Source organism: Oncorhynchus kisutch, linkage group LG13 (assembly GCF_002021735.2).
Source record: "Oncorhynchus kisutch isolate 150728-3 linkage group LG13, Okis_V2, whole genome shotgun sequence".
Lineage (NCBI taxonomy): Eukaryota > Metazoa > Chordata > Actinopteri > Salmoniformes > Salmonidae > Oncorhynchus > Oncorhynchus kisutch.
The window spans coordinates 27,344,660-27,366,227 of NC_034186.2; the positions used below are offsets into that span (position 1 = coordinate 27,344,660).

At 47.3% G+C, this 21,568-nt stretch overlaps 1 protein-coding gene across 4 annotated transcripts in view; it reads right to left on the reverse strand.

Annotated features, from left to right (window-relative positions):
- Window positions 1-1,561: 1,561 nt before the first annotated feature.
- Window positions 1,562-21,568, reverse strand: part of LOC109902685 (dynamin-2) — a 28,824-nt gene continuing 8,817 nt past the window's right edge. The window contains exons 8-23 of one of the 4 annotated variants that reach the window (XM_020499265.2): window positions 21,288-21,448; window positions 21,048-21,190; window positions 20,757-20,892; window positions 20,590-20,657; window positions 20,372-20,489; window positions 20,190-20,276; window positions 19,962-20,032; window positions 19,792-19,843; window positions 19,545-19,571; window positions 18,214-18,327; window positions 11,145-11,254; window positions 8,855-8,966; window positions 4,031-4,195; window positions 3,547-3,785; window positions 3,268-3,462; window positions 1,562-2,306 (exon numbers count right to left, since the gene is read on the reverse strand). In XM_020499265.2, coding sequence (XP_020354854.1) covers window positions 2,267-2,306; window positions 3,268-3,462; window positions 3,547-3,785; window positions 4,031-4,195; window positions 8,855-8,966; window positions 11,145-11,254; window positions 18,214-18,327; window positions 19,545-19,571; window positions 19,792-19,843; window positions 19,962-20,032; window positions 20,190-20,276; window positions 20,372-20,489; window positions 20,590-20,657; window positions 20,757-20,892; window positions 21,048-21,190; window positions 21,288-21,448 — 1,838 coding nt within the window. In that variant the 3' untranslated portion in view covers window positions 1,562-2,266. Of the gene's footprint in view, window positions 2,307-3,267; window positions 3,463-3,546; window positions 3,786-4,030; window positions 4,196-8,854; window positions 8,967-11,144; window positions 11,255-12,240; window positions 12,503-18,213; window positions 18,328-19,544; window positions 19,572-19,791; window positions 19,844-19,961; window positions 20,033-20,189; window positions 20,277-20,350; window positions 20,490-20,589; window positions 20,658-20,756; window positions 20,893-21,047; window positions 21,191-21,287; window positions 21,449-21,568 lie in introns of those variants that run through there. The other 3 variants (XM_020499264.2, XM_020499266.2, XM_031785918.1) reach the window with 3 other exon arrangements.

The window sequence follows — 21,568 nt, forward strand, 5'->3', positions numbered from 1 at the left end:
TCCACTTGATGTCAGCCGTAGGCCTACCTTCACATCGCCTTTCCCGGGCCTGACGCGGTTGGTTCTCGGTTTTGTCCCGGGCTGTGGTCGTTCCTGTGGCTCCATGGTGAGTTGTTTGATCCTCGACTGAGTTCAGCCGTGGATAGTGTCTCTCAACCCCCCACGAGACCACTGAGACAAGGCCAGAATGGTTTTGTCTGGTTTTCACACGAATGTCGTAACAATAGAAGTTAATGATGCTACATTCGCGCACCGACGACATCGAATTCAACACGACCACCAGGCACATAAAACTAGGTCGAAAAAAATACTAATACTATAAAATTATCTTCAACCTAGACATAAGGCAATGTAATAACGTGTAGAAAACACTATTTGCCTAATTAAAGGGTGACATATAATTTCTGTATGGCTTATTATACTAATAGAAGCGTGGCTGGGAGTCTGTCCCTCTCTTTGACGCGCTGATTGGAATTATCCAATCTGTTAATATTTATGGATCTATCAAATAATACAAATCTTCAAGTAAAATGTCCACAACATTGTAGGAAATTAAAACCCTGTTTATTTAAAACCATAGAAACAGTGGTGTATTGTTTTTGTGTATTTACACAAAGCTCACACATGGTAACACACATTCCAGCATTTGTAGACCATATGTACAAAAGGGGAGGGGAAGGGAGTGAAGGAGAGAGGGGAGGGGAAGGGAGTGAAGGAGAGAGAGGAGGGGAAGGGAGTGAAGGAGAGAGAGGAGGGGAAGGGAGTGAAGGAGAGAGAGGAGGGGAAGGGAGTGAAGGAGAGAGAGGAGGGGAAGGGAGTGAAGGAGAGAGAGGAGGGGAAGGGAGTGAAGGAGAGAGAGGAGGGGAAGGGAGTGAAGGAGAGAGAGGAGGGGAAGGGAGTGAAGGAGAGAGAGGAGGGGAAGGGAGTGAAGGAGAAAGAGGAGGGGAAGGGAGTGAAGGAGAAAGAGGAGGGGAAGGGAGTGAAGGAGAGAGAGGAGGGGAAGGGAGTGAAGGAGAGAGGAGGGGAAGGGAGTGAAGGAGAGAGAGGAGGGGAAGGGAGTGAAGGAGAGAGAGGAGGGGAAGGGAGTGAAGGAGAGAGAGGAGGGGAAGGGAGTGAAGGAGAGAGAGGAGGGGAAGGGAGTGAAGGAGAGAGAGGAGGGGAAGGGAGTGAAGGAGAGAGAGGAGGGGAAGGGAGTGAAGGAGAAAGAGGAGGGGAAGGGAGTGAAGGAGAAAGAGGAGGGGAAGGGAGTGAAGGAGAAAGAGGGGAGGGACAGAAGGAAGGAGAAAGAGGGGAGGGACAGAAGGAAGGAGAAAGAGGGGAGGGACGGAAGGAAGGAGAAAGAGGGGAGGGACGGAAGGAAGGAGAAAGAGGGGAGGGGAAGGAAGGAAGGAAGGAAGGAAAAAGAGGGGAGGGACGGAAGGAAAGAGGGGAGGGACGGAAGGAAAAAGAGGGGAGGGACGGAAGGAAGGAGAAAGAGGGGAGGGACGGAAGGAAGGAGAAAGAGGGGAGGGACGGAAGGAGAAAGAGGGGAGGGACGGGAGGAAGGAGAAAGAGGGGAGGGAGACGGGAGGAAGGAGAAAGAGGGGAGGGACGGAAGGAAGGAAGGAGAAAGAGGGGAGGGACGGAAGGGAGGAGAAAGAGGGGAGGGATAGAGAGAGAGCCAGCACACTGTATTACAGATTAGACAGCTCATTGACAAGAGTCTCCAAAATGGTAGATTGTGGGAGTGACTACAGAGGATTCCCCAGGGAGGGAGGTGGAAGGAAAGGGAGAGGGGAGGGAAGGAGACGGGAAGGAGAGAGCGGAGGGAGGGAAGGAAGGAAGGATGGAAGGAAGGAGAGAAGGAAAGAAAGAGGGGAGGGAGGGAGGGAGGGAGAGAAGGAAGGAAAGAGGGGAAGGAGAGCCAGCACACTGTATTACAGATTAGACAGCTCATTGACAAGTTCTGGATAAGAGTCTCCAGCAAAATGGTAGATTGATATGAATTTAGAATGGGTAGAAATGATCAATATGGCAATGGATTCAACTTGCCCTCTAATAGACTAGTAGAAATAGTCACCACATTGATTACACCTATCCAATCATTTCAGATCTTTGCAAGTGTCCGGGAGGTAGGGGATAGGATTGTGGGATATGGGTGCATTTGGGATTTGGCAAAGAAGTTTAAAAAAGGCATTACAAAAAAAATAGTAATATAATCCATCTGATTGACAGACTGTATGATGTAGTTGTCCTATAAGAGGCATTGTTGTGTTGTGGGGAGGGGTCAGTGCAATGGTTTCGTGGGGACAGCTGGGGGGTGCCTCCTGGAAAGGGACAGAGAAGAGAGACCATTACTGGACTGGCCTGTGCCCCAACAACCAAATGTTCAGCGTGACTGCCGCTTTTGGACGTTAACAAGGCGACACTCCATCTTAACTCCTCCTCCACATTTACTGGATTGGTTGAACAGTACAGAAGAGAACCTCCCAACAATTTTTTTATTACATTTTTTTCCATCAAGACCCGTATGTAGGGGGATCTTGTTTCAGGCATTTCTACGCCTACTGCAGGACACACACGACAGTACATACATCATACACATGTAGTACGCATTTAAAGTATTAGAGTACTCTACAATTCATACAAAGTTTTTATTTTAGTATTAAAACAAAATAATACACTATAGATCTCCTAAAGCAAACAGTGTGCCCTCAGGAGGAAAGTCCTGTTGAGAAATCAGTGAGCATTCCTGCTAGTGCTGACCAGGAAAGATCCCTGTGGAGACAAAGGAATCTTTTGGTGTGTGTGTGTGTGTGTACTGGTAGAGTGTTCCTGTGATGTGAAATAGGAGAAAAGGGCTTGTAATTTTCCTGGGATAGAGGTAGAGAAAAAGAGAGGGAGAGTTATAGAGTGAGTTAAGGGAGGGGCTTGAGAGGGATGATGGGTGAGGCCCAAAATAACTGTGGAGAGGAAATGAGGCAGAAAGAAAAAGAGCCGGGCCAAAAGCAGGGGAGGAATGAGTGCAGGGAAAGAAGTGGAGGAGAGGGGAGAGAGATATTGCATGCGGAAAAATGGAAAGCAGTAAAACAAATCCATGCCAAGAGAAGTGAAGTTGTGAGAGAGAACGAATGTATACTGGGGTTGATGGGAAAGAGATGAGAAACACATTTTCCAGCTGACCCCCATCCAGTTCAAATAACCTCTGCAGCCCAATGTTTGGCTCTGCACGCGCAGAGAATTCCAACAAATAGCTAATGAATAAAATAACATCATCACCATGGTTACCTGGGTACATTAGGGGGGGGTCTGATGAGTCCGGTGGGTGGAGACTGGGTGGTATCAGCGTGATTGCTGATTGGTCCATGGGGTGCGGCGCGGGAGGGGACTGGTGGGGCCATGGGGGCGGGGCCTCTGGTGGAGGGCAAGGCTCTAGGAGCAGCGGCTATATGCTTAGAAGCTATAGCTGTAGGACTGGGAGACCTGGAGGAGAATGGGGTTAGAGTTATGGTGTGTGCGCGTGTGTGTGCATGCATTCATATGTACACGTGTGCGTGTGTGTGTTACCTGCAGCTGGTCCCAGGGGCTCCATGCAGCCAGGAGGAGTCGACAGGAGGAGGTAGAGGAGTAGAGGAGGTGGAGGTAGAGATGTCTCCTATGATGGCCAGAGCCTCTTTCAGGGCAGAGTGAGTCCTCAGCACCTCCTCCCTCCTCTGCTCCTGTTCTGGAGACTCATCCATCAACACACACTTCTCTGCTAGAGAGTAGAGCTGCACCAGGAGATCACTACCAATATACAACTTCACCTGGGGAGGAGAGAGGGAAAAGGAGGAGAGAGAGATGGAGGCACCACACAGAGCCATGGTTGTCTAAACATGTTTGTATATCTGTATCACAACCGTTGTGTCATATGTTGTACATCAGTTGTACAACCTGAGAGTGTACTAGTCTTATAGATCAGATTGCTAGGATAACAATGTGGTTCTGTCCAGGTGTTATGAGATGTGATAAAGATGGTCTGGAATACCCCCGGAAAGACAGACAGTCTTACGTTATTGATCATGAGGTGCATGATCGTCTTGGGCATGAGGTCTCTGATGGCTTTGTAAACGATGTTCATGTAGGAGTCCACCAGGTTCCGTATGGTCTCTACCTGACGCTCCAACTGAGGGTCCATAGAGAAACTATCACTAGAACCACTACACTCCCCATCCACCTGGTGAGAGGGAGGGAGGGATGGATGGTTGGAGAGAGAAGAGGGAGAGAGGGAGGGAAAAGAGTGGGGGAGAGAGGTGGCTATTAGTGGTGTAATTTGTCATGGCTGCTGTAAGGTACAGTATATTGCATTGGCAACATGGAAAGTTCCTTAACCTAATAAAGCTTTTTTGAATTGAATTGATGGACAAAAATGAGTGGGAGAAGAGAAAAGACAGGGGAGATGATGGAAAGGAGACAAGGGGAGGGGGTTATAGAAGAGAGAAGGGGCAAGGAGACAAGGGGAGGGGGTTAGAGAAGAGAGAAGGGGCAAGGAGACAAGGGGAGGGGGTTAGAGAAGAGAGAAGGGGCAAGGAGACAAGGGGAGGGGGTTAGAGAAGGGGAAAGGAGACAAGGGGAGGGGGTTAGAGAAGAGGCAAGGAGACAAGGGGAGGGGGTTAGAGAAGAGAGAAGGGGCAAGGAGACAAGGGGAGGGGTTAGAGAAGGGGAAAGGAGACAAGGGGAGGGGTTAGAGAAGGGGAAAGGAGACAAGGGGAGGGGGTTAGAGAAGGGGAAAGGAGACAAGGGGAGGGGGTTAGAGAAGAGAGAAGGGGCAAGGAGACAAGGGAGGGGGTTAGAGAAGAGAGAAGGGGCAAGGAGACAAGGGAGGGGGTTAGAGAAGAGAGAAGGGGCAAGGAGACAAGGGGAGGGGGTTAGAGAAGGGGAAAGGAGACAAGGGGAGGGGTTAGAGAAGGGGAAAGGAGACAAGGGGAGGGGGTTAGAGAAGAGAGAAGGGCAAGGAGACAAGGGGAGGGGTTAGAGAAGAGAGAAGGGGCAAGGAGACAAGGGGAGGGGGTTAGAGAAGAGAAAAGACAGGGGAGATGATGGAAAGGAGACAAGGGGAGGGGGTTAGAGAAGGGGAAAGGAGACAAGGGGAGGGGGTTAGAGAAGGGGAAAGGAGACAAGGGGAGGGGGTTAGAGAAGGGGAAAGGAGACAAGGGTAGGGGGTTAGAGAAGGGGAAAGGAGACAAGAGGAGGGGGTTAGAGAAGGGGAAAGGAGACAAGAGGAGGGGGTTAGAGAAGGGGAAAGGAGACAAGGGGAGGAGTTAGAGAAGAGGGAAGGGGAAGGAGACAAGGGGAGGAGTTAGAGAAGGGGAAAGGAGACAAGGGGAGGAGTTAGAGAAGAGGGAAGGGGCAAGGAGACAAGGGGAGGGAGTTAGAGAAGGGAAAGGAGACAAGGGGAGGGTGTTAGAGAAGGGAAAGGAGACAAGGGGAGGGGGTTAGAGAAGAGGCAAGGAGACAAGGGGGTTAGAGAAGGGGAAAGGAGACAAGGGGAGGGGGTTAGAGAAGAGAGAAGGGGCAAGGAGACAAGGGTAGGGGGTTAGAGAAGAGGCAAGGAGACAAGGGGAGGGGGTTAGAGAAGGGGAAAGGAGACAAGGGGAGGGGGTTAGAGAAGAGAGAAGGGGCAAGGAGACAAGGGGAGGGAGTTAGAGAAGGGGAAAGGAGACAAGGGGAGGGTGTTAGAGAAGGGAAAGGAGACAAGGGGAGGGGGTTAGAGAAGAGGCAAGGAGACAAGGGGAGGGGGTTAGAGAAGGGGAAAGGAGACAAGGGGAGGGGGTTAGAGAAGAGAGAAGGGGCAAGGAGACAAGGGTAGGGGGTTAGAGAAGAGGCAAGGAGACAAGGGGAGGGGGTTAGAGAAGGGGAAAGGAGACAAGGGGAGGGGGTTAGAAGAGAGAAGGGGCAAGGAGACAAGGGTAGGGGGTTAGAGGAGAGATAAGGGGCAAGGAGACAAGGGGAGGGGTTAGAGAAGAGAGAAGGGGCAATGAGACAAGGGGAGGGGGTTAGAGAAGGGGAAAGGAGACAAGGGGAGGGGGTTAGAGAAGAGAGAAGGGGCAAGGAGACAAGGGGAGGGGGTTAGAGAAGGGGAAAGGAGACAAGGGAGGGGGTTAGAGAAGAGAGAAGGGGAAAGGAGACAAGGGGAGGGGGTTAGAGAAGAGAGAAGGGGCAATGAGACAAGGGGAGGGGGTTAGAGAAGAGAGAAGGGGCAATGAGACAAGGGGAGGGGGTTAGAGATGGGGAAGGAGACAAGGGGAGGGGTTAGAGATGGGGAAAGAAGACAAGGGGAGGGGGTTAGAGTAGAGACAAGGGGAAAGGAGACAAGGGAGGGGGTTTAGAGAAGGGGAAAGGAGACAAGGGGAGGGGGTTAGAGAAGGGGAAAGGAGACAAGGGGAGGGGGTTAGAGAAGAGGCAAGGAGACAAGGGGAGGGGGTTAGAGAAGGGGAAAGGAGACAAGGGGAGGGGGTTAGAGAAGAGGCAAGGAGACAAGGGGAGGGGGTTAGAGAAGGGGAAAGGAGACAAGGGGAGGGGGTTAGAGAAGAGAGAAGGGGCAAGGAGACAAGGGTAGGGGGTTAGAGAAGAGGCAAGGAGACAAGGGGAGGGGGTTAGAGAAGGGGAAAGGAGACAAGGGGAGGGGGTTAGAAGAGAGAAGGGGCAAGGAGACAAGGGTAGGGGGTTAGAGAAGAGATAAGGGGCAAGGAGACAAGGGGAGGGGGTTAGAGAAGAGAGAAGGGGCAATGAGACAAGGGGAGGGGGTTAGAGAAGGGGAAAGGAGACAAGGGGAGGGGGTTAGAGAAGAGAGAAGGGGCAAGGAGACAAGGGGAGGGGGTTAGAGAAGAGAGAAGGGGAAGGGGGGTTAGAGAAGAGAGAAGGAGAAAGGAGACAATGGGAGGGGGTTAGAGAAGAGAGAAGGGGCAAGGAGACAAGGGGAGGGGTTAGAGAAGGGGAAAGGGTTAGAGAAGAGAGAAGGGGAAAGGAGACATTGGGAAGGGGTTAGAGAAGGGGAAGGAGACAAGGGGAGGGGGTTAGAGAAGGGGAAAGGAGACATTGAGAAGGGGAAAGGAGACAAGGGGAGGGGGTTAGCGAATAGAGAAGGGGAAAGGAGACAAGGGGAGGTGGTTAGAGAAGGGGAAAGGAGACAAGGGGGGGGTTAGAGAAGGGGAAAGGAGACAAGGGGAGGGGGTTAGAGAAGGGGAAAGGAGACAAGGGGAGGGGGTTAGAGAAGGGGAAAGGAGACAAGGGGAGGAGTTAGAGAAGGGGAAAGGAGACAAGGGGAGGGGGTTAGAGAAGGGGAAAGGAGACAATGGGAGGGGGTAGAGAAGAGGAAAGGAGACAAGGGGAGGGGGTTAGAGAAGGGGAAAGGAGACAAGAGGAGGGGGTTAGAGAAGGGGAAAGGAGACAAGGGGAGGAGTTAGAGAAGAGGGAAGGGGAAAGGTGACAAGGGGAGGGGTTAGAGAAGGGGAAAGGAGACAAGGGGAGGGGGTTAGAGAAGGGGAAGGAGACAAGGGGAGGGGGTTAGAGAAGAGACAAGGGGAAAGGAGACAAGGGGAGGGGGTTAGAAAAGGGGAAAGGAGACAAGGGGAGGGGGTTAGGAAAGGGGAAAGGAGACAAGTGGAGGGGTTTAGAGAAGGGGAAAGGAGACAAGGGGAGGGGGTTAGAGAAGCGGAAAGGAGACAAGGGGAGGGGTTTAGAAAAGGGGAAAGGAGACAAGGGGAGGGGGTTAGAGAAGGGGAAAGGAGACAAGGGGAGGGGGTTAGAGAAGGGGAAAGGAGACAAGGGGAGGGGTTAGAGAAGAGAGAAGGGGAAAGAAGACAAGGGGAGGGGGTTAGAGAAGGGGAAAGGAGACAATGGGAGGGGGTTAGAGAAGAGAGAAGGGGAAAAGAGACAAGGGGAGGGGGTTAGAGAAGAGAGAAGGGGAAAGAAGACAAGGGGAGGGGGTTAGAAAAGGGGAAAGGAGACAAGTGGAGGGGTTTAGAGAAGGGGAAAGGAGACAAGGGGAGGGGGTTAGAAAAGGGGAAAGGAGACAAGTGGAGGGGTTTAGAAAAGGGGAAAGGAGACAAGGGGAGGGGGTTAGAGAAGGGGAAAGGAGACAAGGGGAGGGGGTTAGAGAAGGGGAAAGGAGAAAGAAGACAAGGGGAGTGGGTTAGAGAAGGGGAAAGGAGACAATGGGAGGGGGTTAGAGAAGAGAGAAGGGGAAAGGAGACAAGGGGAGGGGGTTAGAGAAGAGATAAGGGGAAAGGAGACAAGAGGAGGGGGTTAGAGAAGGGGAAAGGAGACAAGGGGAGGGGGTTAGTGAAGGGGAAAGGAGACAATGGGAGGGGGTTAGAGAAGAGAGAAGGGGAAAGGAGACAAGGGGAGGGGGTTAGAGAAGAGAGAAGGGGAAAGGAGACAAGGGGAGGGGTTAGAGAAGAGGGAAGGGGAAAGGAGACAAGGGTAGGGGGTTAGAGAAGAGAGAAGGAGCAAGGAGGGGAGGGGGTTAGAGAAGAGGGAAGGGGAAAGGAGACAAGGGAAGGGGAGTAGTGCTGATTAGAAACAGATCTGCCATTTCTCTGAGTCTACACACACACACACACACACACACACACACACACACAATGACATCACAGCCCAGGAATGCTGCTATGAGCAGCCAACAACAGGAGGGGAGAGCTTGTAGAGGGAACAAGATAGGAGAGAGGAGGGGCAGGGTAGCCAGGCAGAGGACATTTAGGGCAGGTGTAGGATATTGTCAGGGTGAAAAGTTAGGGGTCAGGGTAACAATATTCAGTTACTTTATAGATCATGGTTTATGGTTAGAGGTTAAGGGTCAGATTTAGAGGTCAGGGGATATGACTAGGGTACTCACAGTGACTTTCTCAGGATAGACTCCGGCCCTCAGCAGAGAAGCCTTCCAGCTGTCTTGCTCCTCCTGAGAGCTACACGCCAGCTCCAGGAACTTGTAGTCCTTATACACATTCCTACAATAACATTACATACGGTCAGCTACGTCATCAAACTACATTTCCCAGCCAGCAGCTTAAAAACACCTATACCCCGCTCCAGGTTCCTATAGTTCTTATATACAGTACCAGTCAAAGTTTGGACACACCTACTCATTCAAGAGCTTTTCTTTATGTTTACTATTTTCTACACTGTAGAATAATAGTGAAGACATCAAAAACTATGAAATAACATATGGAATCATGTAGTAACCAAAAAAGTGTTAAACAATTCTAAATATATTTTATATTTGAGATTTTTCAAAGTAGCCACCCTTTGCATTGATGACAGCTTTGCACACTAGTCACCTGGAATGCATTTCAATTAACAGGTGTGCCTTGTTAAGTTAATTTGTGGAATTTCTTTCCTTCTTAATGCTTTTGAACCAATCAGTTGTGTTGTGACAAGGTATACAGAAGATAGCCCTATTTGGTAAAAGACCAAGTCTAAAGTATGGTAAGAACAGACTGAATAAGCAACGAGAAACAACAGTCCATTACTTTGCGACATGCGGAAAATTTCACGAACTTTGAAAGTTTCTTCAAGTACAGTCATAAAAACCATCAAGCGCTATGACGAAACTGGCTTTCATGAGGACCACCGCAGGAAAGGAAGACCCAGAGTTACCTCTGCTGCAGAGGATAAGGTCATTACAGTTACCAGCCTCAGAAATTGCAGCCAAAATAAATGCTTCACAGAGTTCAAGTAACAGACACATCAACGTCAGCTGTTGAGGAGAGACTGCGTGCATCAGGCCTTCATGGTCGAATTGCTGCAAAGAAACCACTACTAAAGAACACCAATAAGAAGAAGAGACTTGCTATAGAGAAAAATAAAGAAAAACCCTTGAATGAGTAGGTGTGTCCAATCTTTTGACTGGTACTCTATGTTCTAACAATTATAATAGATACAGTCAAATAGTCACCTTCATTTCCAGGTTTGAGGTTGCATTCCATATGCATACACATGACTACAACATAGGTCTCACACAGGGCATGCTATGAGTACTGGAACACACCTATTCACACACAATGAATCTTTCGCTCTCTCATCTTCCCCGTTCTACTTCTCCCCCCCCCCAGTCAGGGAGACGCCGCTGCGTCTGACAGTGGCAGGAATCTGGAGCTGTCTAAAGCCCATCTGTTAAAACACACACTCATCTGTTAAATATTCTATTGATCACTCTGTTGTTCCTTTCCTTTTGTTTCTCCCTCTCTCGTGTTTTCTAAGCTGCCGATGTTGGTGGTGTGTATATTTGTCTGTCTCCAAACGAAGGCTGAGTGTTATGGAGAGCAGCCTCACCACATACAGTATCCCATGACATCTCAAGTGTCTGTATGCCAGGCTGGTTGATCCGTTGATGGTAGACCAGATGCTGCTGGAGATGTTGCTGGTCAGATGGCCAGAAAGGGGCTCTCTCACTTCCACTCACTAACTCACTCAATGCGTTACAATGGCTGGATTGTAACCAGTTCCCAAATCCCACTTTTTCCTCTCCTTTTTCCTCGCTCAGTTCCGCTGTGTCCAGGGAGTTTTTCTCCTCTTCTCTCCTCTTGAGGAATTTTAGCATCTTTCTCCCTTTACCCTTCCACACTCTCTCTCCCCCTGCCTTCAGATCAGGGACTTTCCTGAGGTTCTGATAAATGTCAGACAGACATACGGCATCAGCACTCTGGACACAAAGACACACACACACACACACACACACACACACACACACACACACACACACACAGAGACAGAGAAGGGGGCGCAGTAGGACACGATTTGACACATTCCTGGCTGATCGCTCCCTCTCCTCCACTCTCACCCCACCCAGCCCTCTTTCTCTTTTCTTTCCCTCCTTGTGGCGATCTGAGAAATAGTTTCCTAACAAGAACAGCCTCGTCTCTGGTCCAGAACTCTGACATTGAATAGCTGCTTAATGAGCCTGCCCTTGGTATACTATGGTCCACACGCCCTACCCAGCCAGGTCCAACCCAGCTCAGCCCTAGCCTGCTCAGTCCAGTAACCCACTGCTTCTCTCTGTCATTGAGGAAGTCACAAAGTTAGGGTGTCAAAGTCCTGAACCTCACCCTCCATCTCTTTCAGATATGTCTGTCATAACCTTGTCTCATAAAACACCACTTTAACCACACACACACACACACACACACCTCTGTTCGGTGTTGAAGATGGCGTAGGCATGTTTACTGGACATGAAGCTCTTCTCCACGTCTCTCAGCTTCAGGTTGTCCAATGGTAACATGTACTTCTTCTCTTTCTCCTGGGCAGGGATGGAAGGAGAGAGACAGGGGGAGGGATGGAGGGGGAGAGACGAGGGAGGGATGGAGGCAGGGAGACGGAGGGAGAGAGAGAGAGAGAGAGAGATGTGATGGTATTGATAGGTCTACTGTTCTGGTCAAAGCAGAAACAGCATGCAGAGAAAATATGCTCTATTATAAACTGGATGGTTCGAGCCCCATTGGCTGACAGCTGTGGTATATCAATCTATTTTTACTGCTGTAATTACATTGGTAACCGGTTTATAATATCAATAAGGCACCTCAGGGGTTTGTAGTATATGGCCAATATACCACGGCTGAGGGCTGTGTCCAGGCAAGTGGTGGAAAAAGTACTCAATTGTCATACTTGAGTAAAAGTAAAGATACCTTCATAGAAAATGACTCAAGTAAAACTGAATGTCACCCAGTAAAATAAATATACTATAAGTATTTGGTTTTAAGTATCAAGGTAAATGGAATTGCTAAAATATACTTAAGTATCAAAAGTAAAATAAATAATTTAAAATTCCTTATACTAAGCAAACCAGATGGCACAATTTTTTTGTTATTTTTTTATTGACGGATAGCCAGGGGCACACTCCAACTCAGATAACATTTTCAAACTAAGCATTTGTGTTTAGTGAATCCGCCAGATCAGAGGCAGTAGGGATGACGTGGGATGTTCTCTTGATAAGTGTGTGAATTGAACCACTTTCCTGTCAAAATGTAACGAGTACTTTTGGGTGTCAGAGAAAATGTATGAAGTAAAAATGACATTATTTTCTTTAGGAATGTAGTGAAGTAAAAATGACATTATTTTCTTTAGGAATGTAGTGAAGTAAAAATGACATTATTTTATTTAGGAATGTAGTGAAGTAAAAATGACATTATTTTATTTAGGAATGTAGTGAAGTAAAAATGACATTATTTTATTTAGGAATGTAGTGAAGTAAAAATGACATTATTTTATTTATGAATGTAGTGAAGTAAAAGTTGGCAAAAACATAAATAGTAAAGTAAAGAGACCCTCAAAAACTACTTTAGTACTTTAAAGTACTTTTACACCACTGGTCCAGGCAATCTGCTTTGTGCTTAAGAACAGCCCTTAGCCGTGGTATATTGACCATATACCCGTATTGCTTAAGTATAGCATGGAGGGAGGTGTCTTATTGGTTTGTTAACATTCTTCTCTGTGGTGGAAACAGCAGAGAAACAGAGCTAGCTAGGATGCATAAAGGGACTGGACTACTCTACATTACATAGTGGAAAATAATGGAGTGAGTGAGAGAAAAAAGAGAGAATAAAACAGGGAAGGAAAAGTGAGTGAGAGATGAGGAGGAAAGAGAACAAGATAGGGAGAGAAAGAAGCCATCCTACATGTGAAAGTCATTACTCAAAGTGAAGCTCTAAAACACATTTCTCCATCCCCCTCTTCTCCACCCTTCTCCCCTCGTTCTTCTCCACCCTTCTCCCCTCGCTCTTCTCCACATTTCTCTCGCCACCCTGCTCCCTTCTCTCTTCTCATCCACCCTTCTCCTCCCCTCTCGCTTATCCTCTCCTCCACTCTACTCCCCCTTCCAGAGGGGCTATTCTCAGGAAACCACTACAGTAAAAAGTGGAGAGGGAGGATGGTTGGAGAGAAGGGGGAAGATGGAGAAAGAGAGAGGAAAGGAAGAGATGGAGAAAGGGATGAAGATATGGCCTAAAAAGGAGCGCCCCATTGTCCAGGAAAGGTAAAGATGAAAAAAAAGAGACTGAAAGGTGTAGGTCTGTCTCACACACGCCAGTGTGTGTGTGTTGGTCTCTCCTGAACCCTGCAACTCTTCCTTCATTCCGCTCTATTTTTTTACAGAGGGGCCCACTTCCTGTTAGAAAGGAAGAAAAAAAAATAGAGAGAGAGAGAGGCTGGCGCTCCGACAGACGACAGACATCTGGTACCGCTTGAGAAAGAGAGAGAGAGAGAAACTGCAGACCACTCCAAAGTTGATTCCCAAGGGTCCCAACAACCCATATATGGCGCCTCAGTCCCTCCCTTCTTCCATCCCTTTCCCCCCTTTTTTCGTTATGCCTTCACTAAGTGCACTGGCAGATCCCCAGTGGTGAGAGTGAATGTGCCACGTCAAGGCTGGATACTCGTTCGCTCGGACGCAGTCCCTCACATCCCCGGCACACACTGGACCGGGCCGGGCCGCGACCAGAACAGGACCCAGACCAATAGAAGAGGACAGCCAGTGTGTGTGCGACCCCTCACCCTTCACTCAGGACGAGAAAGGAGAGGAGACATTGAGAATCCTTTAACCAGTTTGTCAATGAAACCTTTGGATGGGTGAAAAACAAGATAAAAGAAAGGAATGAGAGAAGATAAAACAGAGAGAGAGGAGACATGAAGAATCTTTCTACTCCTACAACACTTCAGAGATGAAAAGCAAAGAGAAAGGAACGGAGAGAAAGAAATAGAAGGAGAGAAGAGGGAGAGGAGAGAGTGAGTCCTGTTCCGTCATCCCAGTGTTCAGACTACCTGTTCAGGGTCTTACTGGTGTACAGTAGTCTGCACATTGGTTAGACTGGGCAAGGAATGGCTTCCACCACTCTCTCTCAAAACACACACACACGAGCATATACACACACACACATATATGCACATTCACACTGGGACTAGATGTATGAGTTGGTCTTTGTTGGTTTGCCTTTTGCTGTCTGCTGCTACAGTACGTTGTTGTTCTGTTTGTGTTTCGAAAGCCTAGAGGCCTGTTATATTTGTAAGTAAGCGGTCAGTGTGTGTGTGTGTGTGTGTGTGTGTGTGTGTGTGTGTGTGTGTGTGTGTGTGTGTGTGTGTGTGTGTGTGTGTGTGTGTGTGTGTGTGTGTGTGTGTGTGTCAGGCTGCTAATGGTGGATCATATATCAAAGATGCTCTATCTGAAACTGGGTCTCTCTGCAGACTGACTGTGTGATATAGCAAGCAGACCGGACACAGACAGACACCCTACTGTGCTGTGGTAAAAAGCTGCAGGTGAGTCTGTAGATTATAATGGTTGGATGCTGTATGGGAATGTGTATGTACAGTGTAATGTGAGTGTATGGGAATGTGTATGTACAGTGTAATGTGAGTGTATGGGAATGTGTATGTACAGTGTAATGTGAGTGTATGGGAATGTGTATGTACAGTGTAATGTGAGTGTATGGGTGCTGTATGGGAATGTGTATAAGGTGAGTATGGGCGCAGGTCTTCTGTATTTCCTCAGGCTGCCCGTCAGGCAGGGAGAGAGGGAAGGAGGAATGTCTGTCTGTTTAATGTTATATAGAGATTATACACTGTTTAGTGTGTGGAGATTAGTGTGTATACATTGTTTAGATTAAACGTATGGATGGGTATCTATACTTGAGAAGAGTGTGAGCAGCAAATATGGGAGGGAGTTTGTGTTTGTGTGTGACTGGGTACAGCATGTGTGTTTATGTAAGGAAAATAAGTAACGGTGACCACACTGTCATGAGACATGATTGAATGAGCTGAAGAAAAAGTAAGAGATCATAAGGGAGAGTGAGAGAGAAAGGGTGTCTGAAGTCTGGTGGTCTGGCTAGGTGATCTGGATGTGTGGAAGAGTTGTGAGTGGGGGAGTCTGAGGGGGAGAAGGGGGACATGGAAGGGGGGGGGGTTGAAGTGAAGAAGCGGCCATGTGGGATTTCTCTAGCTAGATGTTGGAAGCTAAGCGGCTGTTTGGACTAAACCTTGAGTTCTCCAGCCAGGAATGTGTACAGGCCCAAAGAGACTGCCAATCAGAGAGAGTGAGGGAGAGAGGGAAAGGGAAAAGGAGAGAGACCCAGCAAGAGGGGGAATAGGAGGGAGAGAGCAGGAAAGAGAAGGACAGATGGAGGGAATCAGAGAAGAAGGGCCAGAGAAAGAAAGAAAAAGAGAGGGAAAAGGGAGAGATAGGAATGGGGAAAGAAAAAGATAACATTTTTGGGAGGTGGAGAAAGTGGGTTCAAATAGAGGAGACTACGAGAGAGAAGCTTGGCCTGGGCCTAACTCGAGGAGTGTGTCTGAGGCCTACAGTGGTGTTGGGGCAGCATGCTGATGTAGCTGTGATAGTAAGGATCATTTATTACAGTGGACATCCCCCTCACTGAGACAAACACAGATACTGTCGGTGCATGGAGAGAGTACAGGGCTCCAACAGTAGTCAACCCTGTTGCCCTTTAGATAAGAGTTATGATTACTATTTCACCATAGATTATTACCTCTTTCCCAGCATACCTGTAACTACACTGAAGTACAGTCTGTGTAGTAAAGTCTAATATTGTCATGTGTAATATTGTGAAATAGAAGGCAGAGCAAAGGGGCACTAGAACCTCCTGTACCAGCCAGGCTAGTAGTAGTTCTCCTATCAGTAGTGTTGTCAGAGACACTGCTGTTAGAAGAGACTGTGTTATTTAGATCATTGTTGCCATTATACCCCTGTGAAAGGAACGTGATGAGTGACAATAAATGAATGATTAAGGAGATGTGTGTGTTGGTTTGGCTTGGGGCAGCTCCAGCTGTGTCAGAGTGAACTGCTCCAAATGCCTCAACTCCCAGAGGAGGAAGAGGGGGAGCAGGGGAAGAGTGGGGCTTAGTTGAAGTAGTATTGGACCAGCTCTGTACTTACATGTGTTCATTTGAGTTACCTAAGTTACAGGCCAGCCCATCACAAAACACACTGACACACATACACCAACAAACACAGTCTGTGGACCTCATGAGCGAGCAGTGCTGTGCTAGGCTGAGAGAGTGTGTTGTGGTGTGTCTGCCTGTCTACACTTGCTGTGCAGACCTTCCTATCCTGTACAGCAGGCACAGACAGGCAGACAGATGGCAGCCCCGCTGACCCACGGACAAACCACATCGCACCTACAGCTTGACGGACAGCTCCCAGAGCCAATCCTAGCCAGTATACCCCAGACTTCCTGCTTGATAATGATGATAACTCGAACTCTAGCTGCCCATGTCTTTCCTACATTCCCTGTATGACACTCTCCCTTCCCCTACTGCAGAAGACAGTAGTATTTGGAGTTATTTTGTAGCTAACAGAAATGTATGTGTAATAAATGTGTGTGTGTTGGTCTGGGGTGCTCAGGTGTGTATTTTGTCCAGTCTCTACTATAGGGCTGGGAATCGCCAGGAACCTCATAAGATATTATTACAATAGTGCCGATACGGTATTGCGATTCTCACGGTTCTGTATGTATTGCGATTCGATACTGTGATTTTATTATGATTCGATGTTCCAAACATATTGCTCACAGTACCTTCAGAAAGTATTCATTGACTTATTTCACATTGTTGTGTTACAGCCGGAATTCAAACTTGATTAAATATGTTTTTTTTTTCTCACCCATCTACACACAATACCCCACAATGACAAAGTGAAAACATGTTTTTAGAATTTTGGGCAAATTAAATACAGAAATATCTAATTTATATAAGTATTCAACCCCCTGAATCAATACATGTTAGAATCGCTGTGAGTCTTTTTGGGTAAGTCTCTATGAACTTTTCACACCTGGATTGTACAATATTTGCACATTATTATAAAAAAATTCTTCAAGCTATGCAAAGTTGGTTGTTGATTGTTGCTAGACAGCCATTTAAGTCTTGCCATAGATTTTCAAGACAATTTAAGTCAAAACTGTAACAAGGACACTCAGCAACATTCAATGTTGTCTTATTGAACGACTCCAGCGTATATTTGGCCTTGTGCTTCAGGTTATTGTACTTCTGAAAAGGCCCTTGCCGATGACAAGCATACCCATAACATGATTCAGCCACCACCATGCTTGAAAATATAAAGAGTAGTACTCAGTGATGTGTTGTGTTGGATTTGCCCCCAACATAACACTTTGTATTCAGGACATATAGTTCATATCTTTGCCACATTTTTTTGCATTTTTACTTTAGTGCCTTATTGCAAACAGGATGCATGTTTTGGAATATTTTTTATTCCATTCAGGCTTCCTTTTTTCACTGTCATTTAGGTTCGTATTGTGGAATAACTACAATGTTGTTGATCAATCCTTAGCTTTTTCCTATCACTACCATTAAACTCCTCATGGTTTCCTTCCTCTCCGGCAACAGAGTTAGGAAGGATGCTTGTATCTTCGTAGTGACTGGGTGTACTGATACACCATCCAAAGTGTAATTAATAATTTCACCATGCTCAAAGGGTTATTCAATGTCTGTTTTTTTCTTTACCCATCTACCAATAGGTTTCCTTCTTTGTGAGACATTGGAAAACCTCCCTGGACTTGTGGTTGAATTTGTGTTTGAAATTCACTGATTGTATGTGTGGGGTACAGAGATCAGGTAAATCATGTTAAACACTATTATTGCACACAGAGTGAGTCCATGCAACTTATTATGTTACTTGTTAAGCAAATTCTTACTCCTGAACTTATTTAGGCTTGAAATAACAAGACATTTCAGCTTTTTATTTTGAAATAATTTGTACACATTTCTAAAACATAATTCCACTTTGACATTATGGGGCATTGTGTGTTTATCAGTGACACAAAATCTAAATGTTATCAATTTTAATGTCAGGCTTTGACACAACAAAGTGTAATAAGTCAAGGGGTGTGAATACTTTCTGAAGGCCCTGTATGTCTACTGCAGAGGGACAAGAGAGCCATGAGAACTACTTTTCATCAGTCATAGAAATTAGTGTTGAAAAATAAATTGGCTCCCTATTTAAAAAGAAGATGGAAAACCACCTATGAAGGAAAAGTACTGGAGTTTTATGGTACAAGTACAGCCAACTAGTGCAAAAATAATATTGCGATATTGTCAAAACGATATCATCAAAAATAATATCCCGATATGTAACTGTGTCGACCCCCCCGTCACTACTCTACTAGTAAGCATCAATAGTAAAGCTTTAGCAGCTTCAGTCGTCTCATCATCAGACCAGATCAGTGACTTTGTGCTCACCTCATCATCCTTGAACCAGGACAGGCTCTCAGCGGTCAGGACGAACCAGTACTCCTTCGCACCGCCCTTGATGATACTGATGTTGTTGACGGTCAGCCAGCCCTTACGGATGACCTGTGAAGAGATCTGAGGTCAGGGGTGATGTCAGGGGAGGGACTGAGAAGAGGTTAAATTGGGAGGGATTAAAAGGATAGTTCACTCAGATTACAAAGTTACCTCAGCTCATGGGTACAAAAGACAGTAGGCTATGAAGCCCTTACAGTATGTCAACTAGCTAAGATCTGGGATTGTACTATATGTCTACTTAGCTACAGCCCAGCATTAGAATTGTTCAGGTAAAACAATGTGTGTCACGAGTCCTGTTAGCAAGTTGTAAATAGAAGAGTCAATATGTGGTCTGGGTGAACTATCCCTCTGAGCTGGGAGGTTTAGAGAGAGAGAGGCAGGTGCTGTGGAGCTTAGCTTGAGAACGAGCGAGATGGTGGGATGATGTATCTTACATATGGGTCACAGTGTGCGAGAGAGCAGATATACTGCATGCTACATGCATAAACAGAGATCCATATACATGCACATAGATTGAGAGAGATATGTAATGGGTGCACAGAGGATCAGCTGTTGAGACAGAGGATCAGTTAGAAAATTGAAATGTCCCCTCACCCAGTCATTACATCACTAGTGGTCATTTCTGCCAAGTCCTTTACCACATTTCTCTGACCAATACAAAGCTACACAAAGAGTATGAGGTTAATAAACATTAGAAATGATAAAGACATTGACGGTACGCTATGGTAAAATAATACCAAGAAATAGTCCCAGAGAAAAAAACTGTTGAAGAACTGTGGGAGAGAGAAACTGTGAGCTCAGTGATGAGACTGAGTGAGAGAGCAGTGAAGAGGACAGGAAGGAAGAAAAAGAGCTGACGGCTAAAAGCCGACCGATTTGGACAGAGGATGAAAGAGAGGAGGAAGTGAGAGAAAGGGGGATGAGGCAGTGACACACATACACAAAAACTGATGTAGCTGTCCCTAGTGTTTGTGTTTAGTGAGTGACCAGACAGCTGCGCTTGGATCTGAGAAACCCGAGCCAAGTTTACAACTCAGCGCCATTTTGTGCTGCTCACACACACAGAGAGAGAGGGGAGCAGGCAGAGGGAGTAGGGCCAGAGTGCAGTCTGTGGAAAGATGGTGGAAAAGAGAGCAGTGGAGCTGTGGGTTAGAGAGGTTGGTGAACAGGAGACAACCAGTGAGAGGTACAAACAGTGTCTCAGTAGGAGGCAGCCATGAGTCAGCAGTGAGGGTTTAGCCTTACAGAGACTGGACTACTCATACTATTAGACTGGAGACTGGTTGCACACCCTGTAACAGGAGAGAGGAGAGAACAGGGAGGTTAGAATGGAGCAGACACTGTGTGCCCAGGCAGGTTCACCTGCTCTTCCTACATACAGTAAACCTCCACATCAGCTGCCATTCCAGATGTACATTTGTTAACTTCTCATAACACACGTATTAGCATCAGAGAATAAAACCTAAGACATTCATTACCTGAGATACAGTAACTAAGCTATGTGAAACTCACCTGGTTTCCTGCAATGCTCTTCTTATTAGTCTGAGCGCTCCTCTGCTGCGCACTGGGACACACACACACACACAGTCACTCTCCCATCAGACAATTTTTCCTCATTTAATCATCATCATGTCCAACCCACATATGATGATGACCAGAAAACATAGACAGGGAGAACTCACTTAGCGAAGCCAATGAAGTCCTCGTGGTTAGTGTTGATGTAGGCCACCTGTACATCGATTAGCAGCAGGACCTGTACAGAGAACACACACACCGTCTCTATATTTTATGGTTTGTGTGTGTGTGTGTGTGTGTGTGTGTGTGTGTGTGTGTGTGTGTGTGTGTGTGTGTGTGTGTGTGTGTGTGTGTGTGTGTGTGTGTGTGTGTGTGTGTGTGAGAGAGAGAGAGACCTGGTCTTTAGCTCGACTCTCTCTGTCCCGGATGTTTGTGGTAACGATTCTCTCCGTCTCCTCTCGCAGTCTTGGATAGGAGCCCAACTAGAGACAAGAAATAACAAGAGATATGATGGTGTTACTGTCTCACACACACACACACACACAGCAGTAGTTACCTTGGTGGTGCATTGGCGTACAGTGTTGATCAGCTCCTGGATGACCATGTCCACACATTTAATACAGGGACCCTTCAGCTTGATTATCTGTCTCCTCACTATGGCCTCAAACGCCTGGTCTGGAGTAAACAAACCTGTCCTAGATACAGAGAGCCAGACAGAAATAGGAGTGGTGAAATAGGAGTGGTGACAGAGACCATTGAGCCCAACAAAGCATGTATCCCCTCTGACACACACACCTGATGCCGTGGATGTTCTTGATGGCATAGCTGATCTCCCGCCGCAGTTCCCTCTCATCAAATTCCATCTGAAGATACAAACACGCACACACCCAAGGTAAGACGTGATACACACTGAGCGAAAGCTGGTGAGACACACACACACACACACCCACACCCAGGCTGACCTTGACCAGTTCGAAGGGGAAGCGTTCGTGGAATATGCGGTTGATCTTGGCTCCTCCTGACAGTTCTATAGTGTCCACCTGGTCTCCTGAGCCCTCAATACGCTTCTCAAAGTCGGCTGCAAACTGCTGCATCAGCCTGCACACACATCAATAGAGCATTAGTGTATTATGTTAGTTGTGTGTGTGTGTGTGTGTGTGTGCGTGCGTGCGTGCGTGCATGCGTGCGTGCGTGCGTCCGCGTGCGTGCGTGGGTGCGTGCGGGTGTGCGTGCGTGCGTGTGTGTGTACTAACAGTAGTAGGGCCTTTGTCTTGCGTGCTGGGTCGTCAGCTCTGTAGTGTTTGTACTCCTCAGCCTCTTTATCCAGGGCTAGGAGCTGGCTCTGGAGACAACTGCGGAACACTGGCAGACAGTCTCGGATGTGATTGGTCAGTTGCTGTAGAGAGAGTTAGAGACACACACACAAACAATAAAGAAAAAGCTGATTTGAACAGTTATCTGGTCAAAACGTATCAGTGTATGTTCTTGTGTACCTGGTTCAGGACTCTCTGTAGGTAGGGGGTACCCATGATGTCAGCCATGTGTCTGTATGCAGGGTGAGACAGGAAGAACTTCCTCTCTGCAGCCAGAGCTGCCTTAATGTCCTTTCTCCCATCAATGTCCTTCTGACTACGATTCACCACCCCGATATAACCTGGAGAGGAGAGAGTAAGCTGTCTCCATGCATTACACATCACTACATCTGTGGATGCAGGATTCAGAAGGTCATCTAAGTTCAGCAGGCCAGCAGAGGTTCAAGGCAGTTCAACTCTAA